The following is a 24,456-nucleotide window of genomic DNA, read 5'->3' on the forward strand; positions in this document are numbered from 1 at the left end:
ACAGTTATATTGAAAGTGAGGATATATCAAAATGATACTGTACATATAGTATTTCACAGATACAATATTTTTCCTGTACTGTAAGTTGATTATTTATATCAGGATTCCTCTAAACATAAACATTTTATGTAACAAAGTCATGCTAACAACACAATGCAAGGAAATATCCTATAAAATCTTTTATAAAAGCACCTGTGGTACGCAAATTCACAGGAAACCATTAACCTACTGAATAAATGTGAGAAACATTCACATACAAATGTGGCATTTATACTAATACCAAAATACAGCAGTTTGTGTATTTCATCCTGTGACAAAGGTGTGTGATATAAGGCGCTCTGAGTAGAACAGACTGATAAAAACAGGCTGAATACACACATTCAACCTTAGAGAACAGATCATGCAATAACTCACATTACTGGGGAATGGGAAATAAAGGATGCAGCTGTGCTACTTCACACAATTCCACATTTGAAGCTGATAACACCATTTTCATTCCGGTTCAGTCCCATAAAATTACCATTAACATTACAACTCATGCAGAACACAGATAAATGTAAAATGTCACCCAGTTCTGCCAGGCGGGAATTCCAGTTCCACAAGATTACCATCTCTGTCTGCTCTCTCCCACTGCACCTTGTCTAATATTTCATTTACAACATTTCATAAGTTCATTTTCTCCTCACTGACCATGTAAATCACAAATCAATTTTCATTTAAAATGCTTGACTACAGATTGTTGCTGAAAGCTTCTGAATTGCGCCTCAGCAATATGGCAGACCTTTAGCAAATCTTTCGGAAACAGTCTGGCTGGAAAAGGGAGGAAAAAAGTGAGATGTAATTTCTACAAAACAACTCCAGGGCCAAGTGGTCAAGGCATTTACTGGAAGCATTTTACAAGTGTTGAAATATCATGAAAACAAAACACTATTATGTATCGTAATTTATATCGCATTCAGTACTCTCTTGGACTCTTGATCGACTGGTCCACTCAACAGGAACAATAGGCTGATTAGGTGATGATGAAAAGATGAACTCTATTAATTGTGCACAATTGTTGGGGATATCTAATCAATATCTGCAACAATCTTAAATACTGAATATTTATTAGGGATCTCAGTGTGCAGACAACTTTAGAAAAGGTTCAGATAATTGAGGTTTTATTAAAAAATATCCACATAACTTTAATATTTTTCAATGTTAAACTGTGAATTTGGTTGAATGGACACAACAGTATGCATGTTTCACAAACTTACAGTAATTACACCAGGGAAGAAGTAATCTGTTATAGCTCAGGAGCTAAGGGAATAGAAAACAGCTGGATTAAAATTGAATAATTTTGCATGTTCTTAATCATTCATGTAATTGGAAGCTAATTTGAAAATGTGTTATGTTGGCATTCGAAATCCTAATTCGGAAACCTATCCTCTCCTGCTAAACTACACTACTACAAAATCCATTTAAATAAATGCATTATCCTCTCTGCATACACACATACACAGTTCAGACAGACACAGTGTGTAATGTAGAGAGACTGTCTTGTGTGTTTATAGCAGGAGGTTTGCAAAAAGCCTCCCTCAGTGTTTACCAGTGAGGGCAGATGTCAGGGTTTGCTGTGGAGGAGCAGACACAGCCACATCTGATTAACAATATTATTGTCCTCCTCCACACCGCCATAAAGACCCCCCCCCCCCTTCTTTTCTTTCTATTTCAGGCTCTGGCTGTCCTGTGGCATGGCTGAGCCAGAGTGACACTGCCACCATCCACAGAAACAAAACACGAGTCAAGAGCCAGAAGGTTAAGACAAACAGCACTGCTGTATCTTACCAGACAGAAAACATAAAAATATCTTGGGGTACATACATAATCATACTGTATATTCAAACACACTGTGCATTATTTGTATTGTTATTTTTGTGCAATTATGAAACTCGAATTCAGGACAAATCAGCATGTCTGCAACAAGTGAAACACCAGGGGGTAAAATTACTTACATCTCAGCTTCAAAAAAGACATCACAGTATAAATCACAAGTCTCATGGGAGTGTCTGAGTGTTCATATATGCATGTACAGTAAACCTGCGCATCAGCCTGAATGTAAATTTGTGTGTTTGATTCGAACCCTCTCATTGCTCCTCTGTACATTTTGATTGGTGATTTTTCTTTTTCTTTCTGTCGCCAAACTGTCACAAAGGCAGTAACGCCACACGTTTCCAAGCTGCTTATTGAAGACAAACAATAAACCACTGGCAGATATCAATGGCAGAGATGAGAACCCGGGTGCCATATCTGCTGGGACTGCCTGGCGAACCTGCCTCTGCCTGCGCTTCATCTCCAGCAGCACCTCTCACTCTCAATTATTTGGCTGCTGTCACAACAAATCAATCAAATTACCGCTCCAGGACTGTGTGCAGCTGCTCCTATTGCATCGCTAGTTGCATTAGCTTTGAAATGTATGAGGTCTACATTTTATCACTGTTATTTATTTAATGCGGCTCTCTCCCCTGCGAGTCATCTTACAACCACAGCAAAGTTAAATCATTAAAGGACGACGTGGAATACATACTGCTTGAGAGCACTTCAAATTAAACAGCGATAAGGGAGAAGGGATGGGTTTGGCCTCTATTGTGTCAAGACGGCAGATGTTGATGTGAGGAAATGTGGACTGCGTGCACTGGGTCCTCTTAATGTACTCCTCTACTGGCTGAATGTGCACAAAACAATAGCTTGTGTCTTTTTCTTATCCCAGAATGATTTGAGAAATACACAGGAGAAAAACAATCCCACAATGAGCAACTAGTGTGGCTATAACAAGCCCAAAAAGGATGCCTGAAATTCTCTAGCTCTGATAATACAATACGTAAAGGGACACAGAGGCATTCCCACAGCAGACAGAGGTTAAGTCAGTGGCCCGGCCCGGTGATCTAACCTCTTAAAGGAGCAGCAGTCAGCTCAGGCAGAAGAGATACAGTCTGACATGACTAACTAGTGTGGAAACATTTGGCTCTTCCCCCAGGAGCCCACCCTTTGGTGGTGTAATGAGCAGAGTGATTTCCCTAATTTGTATCATGCCAACACCCGCAACCTGTGAACGACACCACTGAGCGTTTTCATCAAAACGCAGACATGCCTTTGATTGGCACTGACACCGGGTCTCATTACTGCAGGTGAGTGGGATGTCGACCTTTATCAGGAAGCTTGAGTGCTGTTTTGTGTTTCCTGCGGTCGTGTACAGAGGAACAATGCTCTCACCTCACCATTAGAACTCGGTTCTCTGATGTGATGCGCTGCCTGGCTTTCTGCTGAGAGCAAATAAGATGGGATATGCTTATTAATATGAAAGAGCGGCAGTAAACTAGCTTCTTGCATTACCTTTGAGTGAGTCACAGAGAAGAGGAGTAGACAGATGAGACTTTGTTCTTCTTCCTCCCATTGGGCATTACATGTACAGTGCTTTGATACAACTAGTTTTACAAGTATGGTAATCACGCTTTGCTTGTTATAAAATCATGTGAAATCTAAACCTATTAGAAATGCAGCAGAAAGTTAGCATGATATCTAACAACAAAAATCTGTAGATGTTTTGTCTGCATCAGTCGTACATACTTATATTTGAAACTGTGAAAATCATGTATGATTTTTTTATTCATATGAGCCGTCATATTTACAGACCTCTAGCATGACCCAACCTAGTTTTTGCCTCTGTGAAGTCAGCTAGAATTGTGTGCACTCTGTCACAAAAGATAACTTTCTCCCTTGTTTAGTTTCATTGGGAATTTGTTTTTACTGCATGTTTGCAGGCATAAATCATTCTGACAAATAACCAGTTACACTGGTGCCTGTGTTTACTGAGTCTGCCACAAGATGCTGCTCAGTTTTATTTAAGCAACCGCTCCAACTTTATAGCACAACCCCATTACAGTGATAGTTATTCATCACAGTCTGAGAGAGCTGCCCTCCTAAAGCTCACAGCAGTCCAGCCGGTTCCCTTCTGTCAACATTCATTCTTACAGAGCCAGCTTTGATTAGCATGATCAAAACGTGTGATCAAAGACTCTGTTTTTACTGTTTGTTTTGATTTTGTCTTTTCATTCAGTTTCCCTCATTAAAGCTGAATATGAAAATGTACAAAATGCAAAAACAAATTGGACTGAAAAAAACGAATTTTGATCTAATATGAAAATATCTATTAAACGCTGAATTCTTACAAAGACTACAAGCATGCCGGCTCTCATGTAAAGAATACAATTTCTCCAACCTAAGCCGCCCATTCCCCAAGACAAACAGCCTTATTAGTTGGTCATTAGCCGCCTCATTACATTTAAACACAGCCATTGGCTGGGCTCCTCCTGGAGTCTCATTACTGTGCCGCACAGTTGTCTTGTGTCTGATGTGACGCTAATTAGCAAGCAGCGTGAGTGCTGTAAAGCACACTTGCTCCTGAGGTCGTGAAATGAGCTGACTGCTCCCCGGCGACAGCACGGCGCAGTATTATATGTGTGATTAATCAGGCCTGGAGACCCGTAGGGACTGGGAGGGGGAGTGAGGGGGACGCGGGGGCAGAGGCTAGAGTTGCAGTTGTCTGACAGAGGTGCTGTGCCAGCAGGCCTCATTCAGCGGAGCTGTGATGAACTCAGACAGGGGAGAGTGGGGGAGCGTCGCGTGGCCAGAGGGGCCCGGACACAGTCAAGACATTTAGCTTCACTCGTGACTTGTGTCACTTTCTCTCCATGGAGGTCCCTTCAATGCATCCCCTTCAGATAAGAGGACGTGCGAACAGGCAGTCTGTCAGTCCACACGCTTAAAAAAAGATCTGCCACAGAGGCATTTCTCCACAACAGTTTTTTTCGTTATCTCTCATGGATGGGGAATTTTATCAGTGCGTTGGATTCCAGACTGTCTGTTGGTTTGTTTAGCAGTGGACAATACGGATGACTGAGAGGTGTTTGTTTTGGCGTTCTGACACCCTGACAATGTGTTTGTCGATCAGTTCATCAGATCACTGAAGCCTGTGGGTTGTCCCTCACGCACCAGAAGGAAGATCCGTTGAAGTGTGAGTCAGACGGGCCTGCTGGGCCCATTATCGTCCACTACTGATGGATACATTGAAGGGCTCGCTGGATAGATGCGGGTTTATTAAAAGCTCTGCCCACAGCGATGGCTGCTGTTATTTATGCATGTTTGTGTCCATTAGGCCTCTACCTCCACATTTCCTCACTCAGGGCATCTGTCCATCCATTTCCCCACATGAAGGGAGCCTTCTCTGCACTTTGTGCTGCACTGGCATTATTGTAATCTCCATCCTAAAAACACACTGCTTTACATGTAGCCTGGCATCTTTTTACATTAGTGCAGCTCTCTCATCCAAGATTTATGACTGACGGTTTCCCCATCCATCCCTCAATCTAATGGTATAAAAGAGACAATGTTTTAAACATTAAAATGAAAACCATTTACAACTATGATCAAAAGAGAACACTTGGGCATTAAAGTTTAAAAGGCAAGGATAAGTACAGCCATGTGGATGGACAGATGAGGTGGAAAGAGATAAAAAAGTGAAGTACAGTGCACTCTTATGCACAGGAAAGAGGCATAAAGTGCTTTTGCGCTGCACTGCAAAACGTTGACCTGTAATTAATACGGTTGTTCCTCCGGGCAAGTTGCGGATAGCGGCTTTTTGGGATACAAACCCCTGAAGGATTCTTACCTGGTCAGAAGCTTTGTAAAGCATTTTTATCAAAGAAAAAACAAAAAGTGCTCCATGTCATACAATGGACGTACAACAAACTCTTGTTTGGATCAATATTTGTTGTATTTATTACTAGTAGTTCCTGGTGTCTCATGTTCTGTGAATCACTGTGTATAATACAGAAAAAACTTAGTGTCACATGACCATGAGACAGTGGATTTTAAATTTCGATATCTTTTTAGAACAACCATCAGCTTTATAGAGTACCTGAATTATTTTCTACTTTCGTCCTGGGATATCATGTTGACCCTGTTTTGTCAAAGGAACAAGTTTTTCTATAGCTGTACTTCCACTTGGCCTTCTGTCTTACCTTGCAGGTTCTGGAGGGGGAGTGTCATGATGCCCCCTGCAGCAGCAGCAGCCACCAGGCTCTGGATGTTGGCTGTGGGCAGGGAGAGAACGAGGCCCTGCTGCCCGCCCAGGTGTCCGCCTGCATTGAAGGGGATGAGGATGGGCTGGTTCATGCCTGGTGCCGCCCCGGACATCACACCGCCCACTGCGTTGGCCAGCTGCTGGGCCACCAGGAGAGACTGCAGCACACACACAAAAATGCACATGCATAGCACCATTGGTTATATAATCGCAGGTGGGTAGTGTTTCTTTTTAAATGTGTTTCATATAACCAAAAATATATTTGTAGTTGTGTGTAATATAATGTCCATCTTATGTCAGCTAAATTAAGACTAAACGCCCTTTGTATTGTGATTACTTTTGATTACTTCAAATTACTTGACCATATTTGAGGTATAAAAGGTACACAAAAGAAAATTATATAAATAAGTAAATTCTCTACTGTCCAAAATTTTATACACAAACCCAAACTGCCACCTTTTAAAAACACAGCTAGCAACGGCTAGCAGAGTGATATCATAGTAGGAGGTGGGTGTTTGGATTTCAGCTGGTAAACGTGTGAAAACTAAAAATGTGGTTGAGGTCTAATTTGTTCGTTTAACCTGCTGATCTAACAACATGGGTGAGGGAGGAGTGTGTGGAGTCCAACAGTCCCCTGCAGCTCTCTAGCTCCACATCTCCGTAATCGCATTGTAGTTTTCACCAAGCTACGCAGAGCAATCCAATCACTTGTTAAGGATTCGATTTAACTAAACCTCGCCTACATATTCAGTTTCATGCAGAAATACGTCACATTACAGAAATTAAAGACGCTCTAACTTCCGTTTCACTGTGACTTTAAATAATAAACTTTAAACATAAAGTGTTTCCTCTTAAAGATTTGACTTAATCCTCTAATGTTTTACAAGTAGCTGTAATAAGAATACAATTTTATTTAGGTAATGAAGTGGTTTTCAGTAACACCTTTTTCCTATTTAGAATGCTATTAATGTAAAATATTGCTGCATCAACCAAAACTGTATGTAACCCTGGATGATATGGTTGAAATCATTACCACAATACTAAGAAGGATATTTTCCAAAAACAGCATATATCACAATATGGCAAACATGAAAAATCACATAAAATAATCAAACTTGAGACCAGGAGTTAATGCAGAATTATCACCTGACATTACTTGAGCTTGCTGCAGAACATTTGCTTTACAGAAGTAAAATACAGAGTAATCATCATCATCATCATCATCATCACATTTAGTTGATGAATATAGACACCATTTTATATCCTGAGATGCTTAATTCAGACAAGTAAAGCAGTAAAGCAGATGTCACCAAAGTGTATCACTAATCAATGTGTTTTGATGAATGCAGTTGTTTTGCAGATGAATTCTGTGCTTTGCTGTGTCACAGACTGACAGTCAAAACACACTGCCGTTGGTACTGACAGAGATCAAATCCAATCTTTGTGAAAGAGCTGAGAATTTTTCTTTCACAGAGATGCAGAGTGATTTATGTTTCATCCCGTTGAACAAATCCCTGGTACCACAGAAATGTGCCTGAAATACACAGTGCTTTTCTAAAGAGTAGCAGTACTTCACTCTTTTGATGAGGGATATAACACATCACTTTCGTCTCTTCATGTATCCATTCATTCATATTAGTTAAAGTGGAATCTGTGCAGTCATACCCATAAAGGAAAAGATATGTTATCAGCAGTATCGCTCTGAGATATTTTCCACAGTAGAAGATCTCTTCAAATGTATTTTCTGAGGAAGTGGGTTTGGAAATACACATTTTTCATCAAGAGCTTTGAGCCAGAAGTGGGAAGGTTTGTACCATGGCTGAAATCTCCATGAATACACAGGGAATGACATCTTACATTTCATTCATTCTGATAAAACCATTTTCAAATTATGTCAGCGTTTGAGCACGTCAAGCTGAATTTACACAGGAGGTACGAGACAGGAGATACTGAAGATGCTGCAAAATCCAACAAAATTACTGTTTAAACATTGAATTGAATTGTTTGGAATAAAATAATAAAAGTACATTGTCAGCTTGTGTTGGGTCCACAGTAAAGCAGCCTTTAGACGTTGCTAGGTGAGGCTGGCTGCACTGTGTTGACTCCTCCACTGTGACTTACGTTCACAAGCCTTTAACTCCAATTGTCAGCTATCTGCTTCTGTTTTGCATGGTGTGTCTGCAGCTTGCACAGAATGCAGAGCGGGCTGACTGGTGCGAAGACCCCACCGTACTCCCAAGCCTGGTGCTCCTGGGTGACAGGCGTGTCACTGTGATAACCCTGCATGGTGCAGAACGCCTGCACTCACTCCGACATACATGCGATCACAGTTTAAGAGGTACGGGGTCATGTGGGTTTAAAGCCACAAAGCACAGAGAGATCTCAGGGAGATATATCCGCACTGAGAGACAAATGAATACCTGCTTGTGTTTCTAAGCTGTTAAAAAAATAAAAAATCACAGAGAGGTGATTGTTTCTGGCAGGAGTAATCACACACACACGGTATAGGATTCCTCTTTTTCAACATTTGCTTTGATGCACAACAACAGTGCATAACAAATGACAATATCTGACGCTTCTGAGAGCATTCAAAATGACATTTGCCATTAACTTTAAAAAATGAATTAATAATTCGGGAGCTCAAGGAATCCTCAAAGGACAATAACAAAGGCAACCCGTTTGTTAGCTGCAAGTGACATATGTTTAATCTCGCATTTTAAACTAAATGTAATCTCGAATCGAAGCAGCATATAATCAAAGAAACTCTTTGAACATTTAATCCCCGAGTCAAACAAAATGAGATTGCCAGGCTTGACAGCAAAGACAGCCTCACATAGAAGGGAATAACATTAAAAGACAATTCTGCAATTATCAGATGTAGCCCTGGTTTATTTATCATTACAGGCAGCTGTTAGACATGCAGGCAGCTGCAGAGAGAAAGCTCTTTGGATATTTCTTTAAAGCAAGCAAGAGCTCTTAGTCTTTAGGCTGTTTGCTGTGCCAGTTTAAGACTGATTATGATCTTGATCTGGGGTGAGAACACCATATATGCACACATCAGAGATAAAATCAGAGATAAGAATAAATTTAGCATGAACATAATTAGCTCAACTCAACCCACACAACAAGCTTTTACTACGAGAATCCCCAGCATCACTCATTGAGATTTACAAGCAGTTCACCTTCTGCCTTTCCGCCTGATACTCTCACTCCTCCTCTCCATAGGTGCTGTTGGAAAGCTGCTGTACAGTGCTTGGCAGTCCTGACAGCTGCATGTTGAGAAGCGATCTCCTAGGGGCCACACAGATGCACAGACTGGGTGTGTGTTGGGCTCTGGATGGGGAAGCAGCCCCACTCAGGACTGGATGTGGTACCCAGCCTCTCTGCCCATCAGGGGAGAATAGGCCCTTCTATCTGCTTGGCAGCTCTGGCACTGAGAAATTGCCCATAATCACCCAGATAGCAGACTTTTGTCATCCTAACTGCGAGTGGAAAACAGAAGGAAGGTGGATTCATGTTGGGTAAACTACCATCGGATAATGGTTGTTCGAACAATATCCGGCTCTGGAGCGAGAATCTATCAAAACATATTGATCCTGGAACAAGAGAATTGGGTATGGCATGCGGAGCGCCTTTGTTTCTGAAAAGTGTTAGCTTCACAGAGACTGTACTGACAGCATTAATATATTAGATGGTGACTGTTGAGAGCCGCCTGCTGAGGCTCAGACTCTAACTGCTGCCTGCTGGAGATGCTTTCCTTTTTGTGTTTATTTCTTATCTATTACCAAAACAGTGCTTTGACCAGTGAGGGTATCTGTAATCAGAAAAGTGCTTTTAATTAAGCTCATTCTTTATCTTCACTTGCAGCAGATTGACTCTTTCACTGGGGATTTCTCACCCTACAAACCTGCCCAACAAAACTGAACGGCTCTCCTCCTCTCATGTTTCCTCTTTTGTTTATCCTGATGAGGATTTACTGCCATTGAGTAACACTGAGTGCACGGAGAATGGCCTTATTAAAGAGGGTGGAGGAAACCTGACGCTCTGTGTGTGTATGTATGTGTGTTAAGCGGTGACATTGAGCAACACTAATGAGATAGATGTTCATTAAACATAGCCGAGCCACCAGGCCAATAAATCCAATCAGATAGGACAATGCCTGATTGAGCTATTAACAGGGCTGCAGGCTCGGGCTCTTTGCTCCCCTGCTTGTTTTGACAAGGCCTGTACTGTCAGCTCATTAGTGCCACAACTCAATTACATTTAAAGATGATGTGTGATGACAAAATACTTCACAGTTTCACATTTTAGCTGAAAATTATTCACAGTGTAGCATTTAGAGAGGGTGTTTTTTTTTGTTTCACTCACCACATGCACTGAAAGAATATGAATGTAACAAGACTGAGCCAGTGACTCATCATGAAAAAGAAGGATGCCTAAGCTGACCAATCAGAGAGTCGTCTCATGCAGCTGGCCCCAGTTTGTCCAATCATTTACCATCATTACAGTCACACTGATACTAATACGTACTACGGTGCGACACTGCTACAGTCAAATCAAACAGTGGTTATTGTTCATAGGAAAGAATAGAAACTCAAAAGTGCTGAAAATGTTGTGAATTTTGATTTCATACATTCCACATTGTTACTACATTACCTACAGGTCATTTGAGGAGAGATGAGGAAGGCATTTTGACTTTGCAGTCATATTTTAACCTACTTAGCGTAACATGTTTGGTTGAAAGTATTGCACCATCATGTCTGGTGTCACCTCTGTCGCCTTCCTTCTTGACTCCTCTACGTGTGGAGCAGGTGGTTAAAACCTTTGCCTTAGTCAGTTCAATTATTCTTAGTAGTTTTTAGAGGTCTGAAGTCAGTTAGAATAGGGCAGTGACTCAGTGGGCTATCAGACAAACAACAATGGCAGATCAGGAGATAATAAATTGATTGTTTTTGCATCTGAATAGCTTCTTTAGCACTTTTTCCTATGATTTAGAACAGTTTATTGGCTTTATTTGGCTACACACTTCAGACACTGCAGCTTGAAAAGACTGGGTTCAAAAGCGCAAACCCTTTTAATTTTTGTTTGTCTAACATCTTGTTATGCCAGTTTTCTTTTCAGGAAATTTCTCCAGACCTCTGTAAGCTTGACTTTTATAGCTGAGTACAAGCATCATAACTCAAGTTCGAGTTATTGGAGTGATACAAATATTAGCTTACTCAAAGTGTTCACATTATCACTGATTAAAGAGACAGAGTGTTTTAAACTTGGGTTCAGATCCCCTCACTCACCTGTGGACCCATTGGGTATCCTGGGTGGGACTGGCCCAGTTGACTCTGCTCGGAAGGACTGCTGCTGGCGTCAGACTGAACCGAACCGTCACGAGCTCCTGGGAGAGCAACAGGCGGAAAAGTAGAAAGAAAGAGAGACAACAAAGAACCCACTTTAGATCAACACAGACAATATAAGTAGATAAACACACAACACAGACCATGTTGAGATATTACAACACAGACGCAGAGGAGGGCAGTTGGGAAAGGAGGGGAATTTGTATTTAAGTGCTTTATCAATAACCGCTGTAGCACTGAATAAATTACCAACCAGCGGAGAGCCTCATTGATGGGGGATGATGCATACTGGCGGGTCCCCGATGGCCTAGATTACCGCTGAGAGATAGAGCTCCACCACAAACGCTGGGGCCATATTATTCAGCCATTTACATCACTGAGTATCACTCATCTAAACCCACTCCCCCCTCCGCTCTGAGCCTGCAGCTACGAGACACAATTAGACCTGTTTGCTATGAGGGCAGAGTGGAGCGGAGCAGACAGGGACATGATAATAAGCTTGCTGATGGCTGCAGGGAAAATAAAGGACACCAACGATTGGATATCATAGCAATCCCTATCTCACAGAATCTCTCAGCAGTGCACCGAGCGTGGACTCTAAAGGGTCCGAAAGGCTGCTTTGACCCTCACCCTTTGACCTTGATGATATCGAGATCGCATGACGCCTCAATGTTGACACAAAGGCTTGTGGAGTGCAAAGACGAGTAAATCTTGCAGAATGAAGTGTCAGAAAAATGAAACGTCTCTTAGATGTCTTTCGCCAAAATGACTGTCCAGAAGAAAAATACAGTGCCACCTGACTAACAATTACTTTATTTTTATTTTCTGGGAGTACCCGTGTAAAAGAACAAACACCTCTGGACGAATTTAATGTGAAAGGCACTTAGATCTTACTAAAGCAAGAATGTGCGAAAACTTAAACCAAAACAATAATCTTGTGAACATGGACAAATGGTAAAAAAGAAACTACAGTAACATTCAGATTAATTTTCTGAGTGTGATTTTTGTGTTCACACTCTAAAAACAATACAAAACTAATTGACACCCTATAAACAAGGTACAATACACAAAGCAACCTTACACTGATTTTAATGAGTTGAAAAGAGGTTGTAGCATGGTTCATAGGATGAGTGTCTTTTGAATAAGTTGGTGAAAGGCGAGGGTGTAGTGCGGCAGAAACCAAATGTGGTAAAACTATGTGCTATTATAAACAAGGACCCCTGTTCCCTTACTGGCAGGCTGTCAATACAGCGGATAACATCTACTCACTGATTCATCTCACTCATTCATCTCTGAGCCAACGACAACTTCAGGCCTTTTATTGATGCCAACTGCCATGTTTTACAACATTAGCCTTAACCTGGGTTAACACAGCTGTCTTTGATTGACCTTCAGGCTGTTATCCGAGGTATCTAAGCCTTTTCTTTGGAGAGATCTATATTAAATTGTCTTTTTTGTGTATTTTTACATTGTCCAACATTTTGGAGACAAAGTGTCATCAGTACTGTGCCATCTTCTTCCTTGGATTTTCTGCTCTGATTGACTTTTGAGTTGGTAGAAAGCCACTTTTTTTGGTCCGTTCTCTGATCATAACCAGTCACTGCGATTCAGTCATTTCTAAACACGCTTGGATTGAGTATAAATTGAATCACCATACTCATACTGCAATATATTAATTAGTGACAGAGCGCTGAAAGCATTGGGTTTTTTTTCCCTGAAATGCTTCACATCATTAGTTTAAAGGCCCTGAAAACCTATTTTCTCAATTGGCCTTTTACTACAAGTGGTGGCGTCCTACATGAACACAACATGTTCTGCTGAAGTTAAAACAGTTTCGGTTATTTCTCTTGAGAGATTTCTGTATTTTCATCTTTTTCTCACTGGTTTGAGTGGCTCAGTTGGAAAAAAAGTGTAAAACACAGATTTAATGTGTCTTTTGTCATTATCAAAACGGACTGTACTTCTACTGTAAGTGTTAAATGTATTGTAGAGTTATTAAGAAACTACACAACATGTGGTGAATGAAGCTATTTTGTTGCATTCTCTCAAATAAGCATGAGTAACCTTCTACTTCTGATTGAGATTTGAAATGCTTGGCTTTATTAAAATACAGACAGGTGCCTGGAACTCCTATTATTCATAGTTGTCAAAAAGCACAACAAAATGTAATCAAAAAACACCAATGTGATCATTTACAAAAAGGTTACGTGCCATTGGTAATTAAATAAGCATGACTCTGTTTTGAATGTATGAAACAAAAACCCTCACAATGTGTGAAGAAAAATGTTTTATTGATTCTTTGTCTTCATACAGCTCTTCCCCTGAAAAAAAGTGGAACCAAGTGAAACACTTTTGAAGGCCATACAACCTCGTTAAACCACACAATGTTGGCAATGAATTTAAAAAATGTAATCACTTTTCCACTGTAAGATCAATTTTCTTAAATGGAATATCACAGCTTTTAAATAAAGAATAAAGCCCTGATGCACTGTGTCTTTTTATTCACTGATGAATAGGCTTTCTCTTGTAAAACATACAGGGCATGCAGTGGTTTCTAGTCCTTTTATAAAAGCTTCATACAAAACGAACTACTGAATAGCCTTGCCAGCAAGATCTCATTGCCTGTCAAGAATATTTATGCATTACATTTTAAACTCCCTTCCGCCAACTAAAATCATTTCATTTTTACATAAAATCCAAATAATTGGTGAATGGCATGACCTAACAAACCTCAGGCATTTGATGGTTGATGTGAAAGCCCAAGGGGAAGCCTGCTTTTCTAGCTGGTTTCTACCTCTGGCTGGCTGGCCCTGCTTCTCGATGAAGGTCCACATCCTCTCGCTTATCAACCTCGCAACGCAGTGTATATTTTGACAAGCCAGTCCCCTTTCACCAATTATTTCACCCATAATGGATCACGTCGTGCACAGCCCCACCGTGTGCAGTCAGTATCTGGAATTAAGATTGAATCTGAACATGCAGGAAAGACTGGGGCTGTATTAGAGTCAATATAATGTATATAAAGTACAATATCATCATCTGCAGTATGGAGTGGATATTACGAGGCCATGCATTTTCTACTGGATTTCATTAGGAGGTACTGTCTCTAAGCAGTTAATTCTCACTTTGGATGTTATCAAATTGAAGTAATTTTGTTCCTGCAGACTTGAAACGTCTGATTTTCATTTACAGCAACTCAAACTTTCCAACCATCTCAAAAGCAATTCTCTAAATGCAGGTGCCACACTGTGATAACAATAATTATAACCCAGCAGTGCTACTGAACTACTTTTATGCCAGTGAATTATCAAGTTGTCATCATAACAAAGCCAATTAACTAAATGAAGGTATTCAGCTATAATGAAGGAATGAGACTTTATAACATCATCAATAGGCTCCACACAGTATGGCTCATGACTGTAGTTAAGATATTGGTTGTGAATAATGTATTCTATCTGATAAACAGTGTGGGGGACTTTTGTGAATAACGATTGTTTGATGCCTTTCATTGCATCATTTCACAATAACTTAGAAAGCTTCAACCCCTTGCAAATATCTGTAACGTAAACACGTTTATCGCAGGGGGAAAAAATCGATAATAAATAAATACACATGCACATCTTCCCCCAAAGGATTTGTGTAATTTCTTTAACAAAATTAAATAGCTGACAGCAGAAATATCCAGAGAGTCAATCTTCAATTCTTTTTTTATTACTAGAATCTTTGCACGTTTTGCTTTTCTTTAAAAAAAATGTACTTATCCAATGTGAACGATTCCTAAATGGATTTCCAGATGGAGGTTAATACTATACACAGGGAAAAAAGAGAAACTCTACTAAAAAGAAAGTCCTTTGATGCTGTGATTATACGCAGGTTACACAGTGGGAAAAAAATTGAATGCATGAATGTACTGATGTGAGGAGAGATGAAAGAAGAGGCCAAACGGATGAAGGAACAGGCGATACACATTCAACATAGCTTTACATTTCGAGGACATTCAGTCTTCACCTCTGTCTTGAATTTTCTGAGCAGTTTAATTTCTTAAAGACCCTTAAATCACATCTTCATTCTGAATAACAAAAACACTCTTTAGCGCTACAGTATACTGTACATACATGTATGTTCTTTATGCACTTGATGTAAAGTAAGAGGATGAATTTAATTACATGAAACAAGTTGTATAAATTCCACTCTCATACTGATAGTGACATGAAGATATTTTCAGTGAAAATGTTTTTTTTATGTAAGTGAAATAATTATATTTATTACAGGGAACAGAGTGCAATTGCATGTGACTTATGTCATGGAAATATTGCCAATAGCCACCGCTATATAAATTCTCTTTCATTGATCACCAAAGTGGCCACTGGAGAGCGACTTTCAATGCCACACAAGGCAGAAGGTCTCTCTGTGCTGTGTGTGTGTGTGTTGGGTGGTTGGGGTGGGGGGGGGTGGGGGGCTATATTTATTTGACTTCATTCGGCCTGTCTTAATGCAGGGTGCCCCAAGGACTACACCACAAAACAATCAGCCTGGATTTCATAAAGCAATCAGCACGCCACCTTGTCTAATGCAACCGCTTCATACATTGACAGTCTGAATAAAATGGGTGTTATTGAAAGCTTTGTGTTCATGTTAGCTTTCGCCTCAGTGCATTCATGAATCAATTTTTGCCCATAAAAGAAGCTTTAACACTTAAGCTTATTTTAGTGGAAATGCATTATGTAAGTTGTCAAACGTACGAGAGAGGGCTGGTAACGATTCAGACTATTCAGAATGAACAGCCAACCCCCATTTTTATAATGGTCCTTTTGAAAATGTCTGGCTGAGTGCATGTGTTCGCTATTAAGATGGTGTCAATCATTTTGCAGCTGAAATCTAATCCGTGGAAAATAATTTCACATGTGAACACATTTAAAAAGACTGAAGATTATAAGTTAATTACATTCTTAATTGTTATGATAAATTGGATTATTGAAGTAGAGGTAATTATAGCACTAAAACATGCACAGTAATATGATTTTCATCATCAAATGTGTGTTGTGCTGTTGATTCAGAGCATTTACAGCGATCTGTGGGCTGTTGAAGCGTAAAGGATGGGCCCAGATAAACAACAAGCCACATCATACACGAGGTTTAATTCCATCAATACACAACCAATTGTCCCAGATTGTTTGACCATTGATTTTGTTAATACCGCTTGGAAAGTTGATGTGGCTTTGCAGGGACAGTTGAGAGAGAAAGAAATGTAGAGTGACAGATCATTTCACTTTCATTTTTCAATCTAAAGCAGCCTGGAAATAAAGTACAAACATACAAGGCATGGTGCTGTATGGAAGAGAGCAGCTTTACAGAGATTTACTTAACTCCTTGTAGAATGCAAGAGAGCCAAAATCACCAGTGATTTAGCTCAGTGTTTCATTACTCCCACCAAAGCCCTCAACAATAACACAGGGCATAATCTGCTGCCAATAACTCCAGGTGCTCTTAGTCAGATGGCTCCCTCTGGGCCGGCAGGAAAGTAATACTCTGTTTACAGGCCAGGGTGGAGAAGCTGCTAAGGATAGCTCAATAGTGTTTCTGGGGATAGAAAATCACCAGAGACTGACTTTTGAGTGGCTGCCTGTAACACTATTAGCTACATTATGGCCACTGCTGCTGCTAGGAGAGCTGTCATTTCCTTAATTAAGAGCCCAGCGCAGGGCAAGAGGGAGAAGAGGCCACGGCAATCTCTCCGGGCCCCCAACATTAAAGCCTGATTCCTCATCGCACAAGGGCGTAGACCTTACAGGCGAGAAAAAAAATCTATCTCATTCATTATTCTGGCACAAAGTGGAATTATGGAGTTAAGGAATTACATAGGAGGTGGTGCCGTGGAGTGTGCCGAACAGAAAGGATTTTACACCTCAGCAGTTCTGTGACTATTTCTGAGGTGATTGTTAAGCCACAAGCAGAGGAGGGAGGACTCAGAGGACAGAAGAAGAAGAAGAAGGGCAGGCAGAGAGGAAATGGATGCAATGGTGTAATAGATGTCTCCACTGGCTGGAGGTTTTAGATGTAAACAACAGAAAATAGTACACTTCAGTTTGTAAGAGCAAGCACCCAGTTTCTGATGAATAGGTGGAGAATATGCATGCAAACAATGCTTAAAGCAGTGAGGACCCTGTGCTCCAACACTTATGCTCTCACTTGTGGCCACAGGTCTTCACCAAAAGGCTCTTTGACATGAGAGTGCTCTGCTCCAGCTCTTACCTGTCTCTCCCTTGATGCTGGAGTGGAGATGGAAGCAGCACAAGCACGAGAGGGACCAGAGGGAGGCAAATTGGTGAGAAGAGGCAATGCCCATTTCAAAGGTCAAGAAGGAGAGATGGTGTGATGCAGAGAGGAGGATGGAGAAGGGAAGAGGGATGGAGGAGGAGGAGGAGGAGGAGGGAGGGAGGGGAGAAGAGGGCTTTTGTGTTGCATCCTCACAGGGGACTTGGGACACTTTGCACATGAGCACATCTGTTATGGTGCGCTCTCCTCATTCCCAAAGCAATGTCAACCTGATTAGCTCAGGGTTGAAAGAGGCAAATAACAATTCAAATTATTCTTCATCCTTTTACAGCCATCAGCGAAAGCAGGACGCTGAGATGAAGACTAGCTTTAGAGAGCTGTAAGCCTTTTAGGAGATGCCTGTTTCACCACTGCTCCTCCTCCTAAATTACTTAAATGATATTTGCTGTAAATAGGATTCTGCTGCCGGCAGCCGGCAAACCTGTGCTGAATAAAGGCCTTCCTCTCACTCTGTGTAGTACATCTTTCTACATACTATACTGTGTATAAACCCAAGGCTCCGTATGATCCTTATCTAATGACTAGAGTTGAAATGACTATCAATCAGTTAGTTGATCAACTGAAAATTAATTGTTTTTGATAGCCTATTAATTTAATTTTCAAGGAAAAATGCCAAACTATGTTTGGTTCCAGCTTCTATAATGTGAGCATTTGCTGCTTTTCGCTGTTTTATATCATTTAAAGTGAACACATTTGAGTTTTGGACTGTTGGTCGGACAAAGCAAGACCTTTGAAGACATCACCTTGGGTTTTTTTTGGAAATAGTGATGTACATTTGTCACTATTAATGTCTTGATTAATCAAGAGCAGTTTTTCCTATCAAATAATAATTCGTTATTTGTCAAATCAAATGTCAAACATTTACTGGTTCCAGTTTCTTAAATATGAGGATTATCTGTTTTACATCATTGCAAATCAAATATCTTTTAGTTTTGTATTGTTTGAAATTAAGCAATATCACTTTCAGCTCTGGAAAGTTCGGATGGACATTTTTGACAATCTTTCAACATTTAGTAGAATTAATGTTTGATCAAAAATACAATCAACAGATTAATTGATAATAAAAATAAACTAAATTGCAGTTGACCTTCAAACTAGTATCTTCAAACTGTAATCACGTTAAAAACAGAATATTTTGGAATTATTTGTCCATCCTGCGTTGCATCTGGTCAACTGCAGGACATTTAGAAGTAGCCAGTGGGGTGTGAGGGCAGTCCAGTGCGGAGTGAGTGTGTGTGTGTGTGTGTGGGGAGGCTAGACACCCACATGTCATGCCTGACACATCAGCCTGGGCCCCCCAGGCTATCCGGCACTAATGCTGCCTATGTCCCACTTTCTACCCCTTGCCCCTCAAAGCCTCCTCTCCTCCCCCCTCCTCACCCGTTCCTTCTGTCATAGAGGTATAATAACAATGGATCACACCAGCGCTGCAGCACAGGCTCAATCACTATAGGATAACATCAGGTGATACAAGCTGCACTAGAGTATATCGTACCTCCACTGAACCTGAGCTAAACAGAGTTGATCTAGAAATTAGTTTATCTAAGAAAAGTACTGTATTAGTTGTTACTATGTTCCTCTGTTGCAGTGATATTTACAGAACTGAGTGGGTAAAGGTAGAAACAAGCAAATAATCATGTAGCTAAAAGACATCCTACCCCACCCCACCCCTCCCAGCACATTATTCTTTTGGAGCAGACAAATAGTGGAAGGAGGGACGTCAGGAAATAGTATTGCTTTGAAGCACATAACTCTATTCTGGAGAAAAGAATCATCACAGTGTTATTCCACATCCTCAGATATAAAGGGAAAAAACATAATAACTTCTCGATAGCCTGGATCTCCACTGCCCTATACTAGCCCCCCCTCCCCATCCGCCCGCCCACACCCCTGCCTCATCCACCATACACCCACTTCTCCTGCCTCAATCTTTGGTTTCAAAGGAAGCGAATCAGCCAGAAGGACAGAAGGTTATGCATTAGTACTGGTCATTGCTCAAAGAGCGAGCGTTATAAATAATAAAGGCTTGTGAAGGACACAAGGGCTGTGGGATGCATCTCTGGTTCACGCCACACAAGTCAAAGACAAGACTGTAATTTCTATTCCGAAAATGTGACCCTTGCAGCTTCAATTACATCTCAACAACACCAACCGTGTCCATGCCAGGAGATGTGATGCCTCTTTGTTAGCTCTACATGAAAGGTTTATTGATATTGGTTGTGGAGCGCGTGCAACACAACATATACGTTTTTTTTTAAATTATTTCCCAACTTAAAGAAAGTGCATAACTAAAATAAATGCATATTGAAATTCAATTTATTTTCTCCACAGCTATACATCCATAGAATTTGTAATGCGCTTTTCTTTGGAATACTTTCTAGTCAAGGCAAAAATAACCTTCTTAACTTTAAATATACAAACAACAGGGGGAATTATATTGTCAGTTATTTTGAAGTTCTGTGTGTTGCTCAAAGTCATTTCTGCATAACCAAGCATCCGTGAAACCTGATGACCTTTGCTGCTGTTTGCATCGAAAACAACAAGTCCGCCTTGTGCTCATCCTCCCTGTCCTCCATGCCACGCAGTGATGGTGTTGCTGTAGTCATGGGCGCTGCGGGCATATTAGCAAATGTATTACACCTGCTTTATAGGCATGCATTAAGCTTGTTTTCAAGTTTGCGCAGACAGCTGAAATCCCCATAATGAGATCCACCTCCTGGGGAGAGACTTGTTCTCCCTCGGTCTCCTTTATCCACTCTTATTTACTCAGCGTGGCCCATTCAGCGCTGGGTTTGCGCCACTTTATTACTTAACCTCACCACACAACATTACGAGGCTCTTTGCATCAGCAAGCAGCCTATCCCACCATGCATCCTGCTCACTAAGCTGATTACACAAAAATAATAAGAACTCGTGCCTCCAGCAGTGTGTGTGTGCGGCTCTTTGTGTGTCTACATATGTGTATGAATTTGCAAATGCAAAAGAGAATTTTGCACAAAAGACAGTGGTTTTGTCCTGTATCTACATTATATAATAATTCTATGAAGTAGGCATTAAGTATGTTAATGAACAGAAAATGTAAATTTGGAACTTAACAAAGAGAAAGAAAAATTTTAGTCCCAATACTCTTATGTGCTTTCCAGGTATTCTTGAAGCTGTCTCACCACTGTCAACTATTACTTTACATTTTTTGAGACTGTGAGTGGCTCCATCTTTTCTTATGTGTACTGCATTGTGAAACAATAGTGTCTACCAACAGCACACTCAAAAATCAAACAAATTTAATATGCAAAGTGACATCTTCAACTTTCAGTAAACTGAATTTGGTCATGTAAGTTAAATACTAGATAAAAAACCCAGGTGGAATTATGAAACTGGAACAAAACATGGTTAAACCCAAAATCCGCAATGCACATCCACTAAATAAAAACATGGTTGATGAAACTTTCACATTGTAAAAATTGTTTTAAGCTACACTTAAAGAGAAGTACTGCTATAAAGTATTCCCCAAAATAAAGACGGTACTGTGTGGGGGACTAGTCCATGAATAGTCCAGATGAAATTAATTTCACTAATCCAGTGTACAATCTGATTGTAAGTGAAGCCTAATAAGCCTGGAAATGCATGAAAGCGAGGTGCAGCATTACAGCAGATGTGCCATTCGATGTGGACTTTTTGTTCTGAATGACCTCCAATACCAGGAATCAATGAAACATTCATTTTGGGGAGGGGGGTCTCTAGGTGACCTTTGTGAAAATGTTCCACCATTTTGGCAGAATCCGTATAAGTGCAGACCATTTCATGTAGACAGTAAGTGTATGAAATGAGTGCTCCTGTCGTTCCAGCCTGGCTCTCTTTGACAGCATGATGATAGAAGCGTCACATCCTTGGGAGAGTAAATGCAAACTGACAAGAGATGAGCCTTTGGTTGCTGAATATAATACGGAATTGTGCTCTGAGTGTCTTATTATCTTGTCTGTTGATGTCTGAAAGGGGGAGATTTGCTTGAGAAGAGAAGACAGAAACTGTACGCATCCAACACCATCTTGTCCTTTGAAAAAATTGCTTGCCCTACAAACCACAGCTTTCCCACCTAATGTCCACTTCTACTTGGAATAAATACAAGGCGGCAGGATGTTTGTGGTGCCTCGTAGCCCCTGTTAGCTGAAGTGGAAGACTATTTGCACAGGCAAGCTTTTAGGAGGAGAACGACCCTTTCACCACTGCAGTAAGCATGTGGTGGGTGTAGAAGGTGGACAATTTACTGTAGACAAACATGACCGCTACTGTCTTTGTCTCCCACTGACTTCTCCCTCTCATACTAGCACAAACTCTTACACACGGTATTAAGGCACTAAAACTTAAGTCATACATCAACTTTGTAGGTAAGAAAAGTTGTGGTAGGCTCTCTAAATATGAAAACACATATGTGGCCCATGTAAGCACAGCACAATGAAGACAGCAAGTGATATCAAAGTTCATAGGGTGAACATTTTGCAGCAATGATGATTGAAAACTGTTCAATATTGTCAGTCTAAAATATGTATATGGATGTACACTGCCAGTAATACAGTAAGGTACAGGGTTGCATATTTATCACACCTTTTGTACAAAAAAGCCCCAGCGACAAGAGATCTTATACACTAAATATATTTTCTGGGAGTATATAACTAATTAGTCTTCACAAAAGTTTCCATCATGATTCAAGAGATGCACACGTTGTGCTATCTGTGTTATGAATACACTGTGTGTGCATTTAATAAAACTACTCTAAACTAAACTAAAGATGTCTTCAGTTTCTCTGCATTTAAGATCTTTTTTGTTCTGTTGACACAATAGATACAGTAATACTTGAATTCTAGGGGAGCAAATTAAGTCTCAACATGATTTGCATTTCCTTGAAACTATTGGTGTGTGCTGTTATTTTGTGCATGTGATAAGTGTGTTGGTTTGTGTGCAACTGTCAATCATGAAATTGGAGCATTCTATCAGAGAGATTATGCAAAATAACAGAACAAAGTTTTCACTTTTCTATATTCTGAAACAGAGGAATCCAAAGTATTCTTTTACCTCTTGCTTCTTCACCGCAAGTAAAAGGGAACAATCTTAATATTGTGGCTTCTGCACAGTTCAGAACCACATAAAGAAAACTACTGAATGAATAAGGCCTATGTTAAAGGCCCAATTCAGGATTGTGGCATTCATGTTGATAATAGAGTGGTAACAATTGCAAACCTTATACAATGTCCCTGCAACCATGAGAGTTCACTGCAAACACAAGCGAATGTGGCTCAAATAACTACAACATAACATTCAACCGATGTATCAAACCTGAAGATCATAATTACTGCCTAAAATGAAATTGATTAGCTATTCAAAGGTTAAAAAATACCTTCAGATACATTACTCCTCAAGGTGTGGAAATAGAATATCCTCAAAATGTCAACTAGCTTTTGCTTTTACCTTTATGGCCACATGTGTTACCCTCAATTGATTTTGGAAAGGCTTCATAGACCCGACTCAACTCAAAGCAGGTAATATAATCCAGCAGTTAAAATGTAAAAGTTTCCTAAATGTTCACTCAAACTTCCACTAAATACCAAACGAAATAGTCTTTGCAACAAGGAGACGACCTTCCTAATTCTTGACTGAGTAAAAAAATTTGAGTGACCAACCCCATCACCATACCTTTCCCTTCTGTTTGGTAACATTTAAGGAAATGTATAAAAAGATGCTGAGTGAGACTCTCTTCTTCAACCCCCCACTCTCTCTTCTTCTTCCTTCCTATCTCCCCCAGTAGTAGACGCGACTGTTCTCCGTCTCCTCGTCAGTCCCTGCCTTTCTCTCTGACAGGTCATGTGGGCAGCTTTTCCCAAACCCAACCTGCCGCTGGCACAGCCCAGGGCTCCGCCACCAGGCAGAGAGAAACCATCCCCCCCAAAATTCACAAGTTACACTGGAGTGGCTTTGACCACATGCAGTATGAAGACACGCCATCAGGGAACACCAAGCACAAAATAGACTCAAAAAATATTCTACAAAACCTTACTTGCATGTTTCTCCTAAGTAATTTCTCATTGAGGGTGCATTAGTTATGTAAAACTAAAACAGCTTCAAATAGAAATAAACAGTAAAGAATTTAGCATTTTAGTGTACGTGCACAAGAGAAGCAAAAAGTAGAGTGAGAAGCAGGAGAGGAGTCAGATAGAGACTGATCAGAAACGAAGAGATAGACTTGATGCTTATTAAACTAAATTGCAACACTTCTGAGACAAATCCTGCAGTACACAGTCCTTGTTTGGAAGACTCTAGCCTCGGCTTCTTCTTGAAACAAGGATTTCAAAGACAGCTGAACTCTCACTGATTAGGTCTGAGAGTAATATTTGGCCATCCCTCCCCAAAATTCAGATTTTATTTCGTTCACAAATGTTTGGCAAGCTTAGTATATAGGCACTATGCTATACTCTCTGCCACTTCCCAGGAAACACACACAGACTGACAGAGATCCAGACATGCTGATATACCATTAACAACTCTCATTAAAATCTTGAAAAACAAAATATATCCGCTGTTTGCTGCAGTATAAATTCATAACCAGCTATAAAACAATTATAAGCCAAAATCTCACACACATACACACTAAGGGATGCA

At 40.4% G+C, this 24,456-nt stretch overlaps 1 protein-coding gene across 1 annotated transcript in view; it reads right to left on the reverse strand.

The window, feature by feature from the left end:
* The window catches only part of pou6f2 (POU class 6 homeobox 2), a 72,104-nt gene that overhangs the window by 38,860 nt on the left and 8,788 nt on the right, over positions 1–24,456 (reverse strand). Inside the window, 2 exon segments of the mRNA XM_070928461.1 lie at positions 6,060–6,279; positions 11,413–11,510. Coding sequence (XP_070784562.1) covers positions 6,060–6,279; positions 11,413–11,510 — 318 coding nt within the window.

The sequence above is a fragment of the Enoplosus armatus genome, chromosome 21 (genome assembly GCF_043641665.1).
Source record: "Enoplosus armatus isolate fEnoArm2 chromosome 21, fEnoArm2.hap1, whole genome shotgun sequence".
Classification (NCBI taxonomy): domain Eukaryota; kingdom Metazoa; phylum Chordata; class Actinopteri; order Centrarchiformes; family Enoplosidae; genus Enoplosus; species Enoplosus armatus.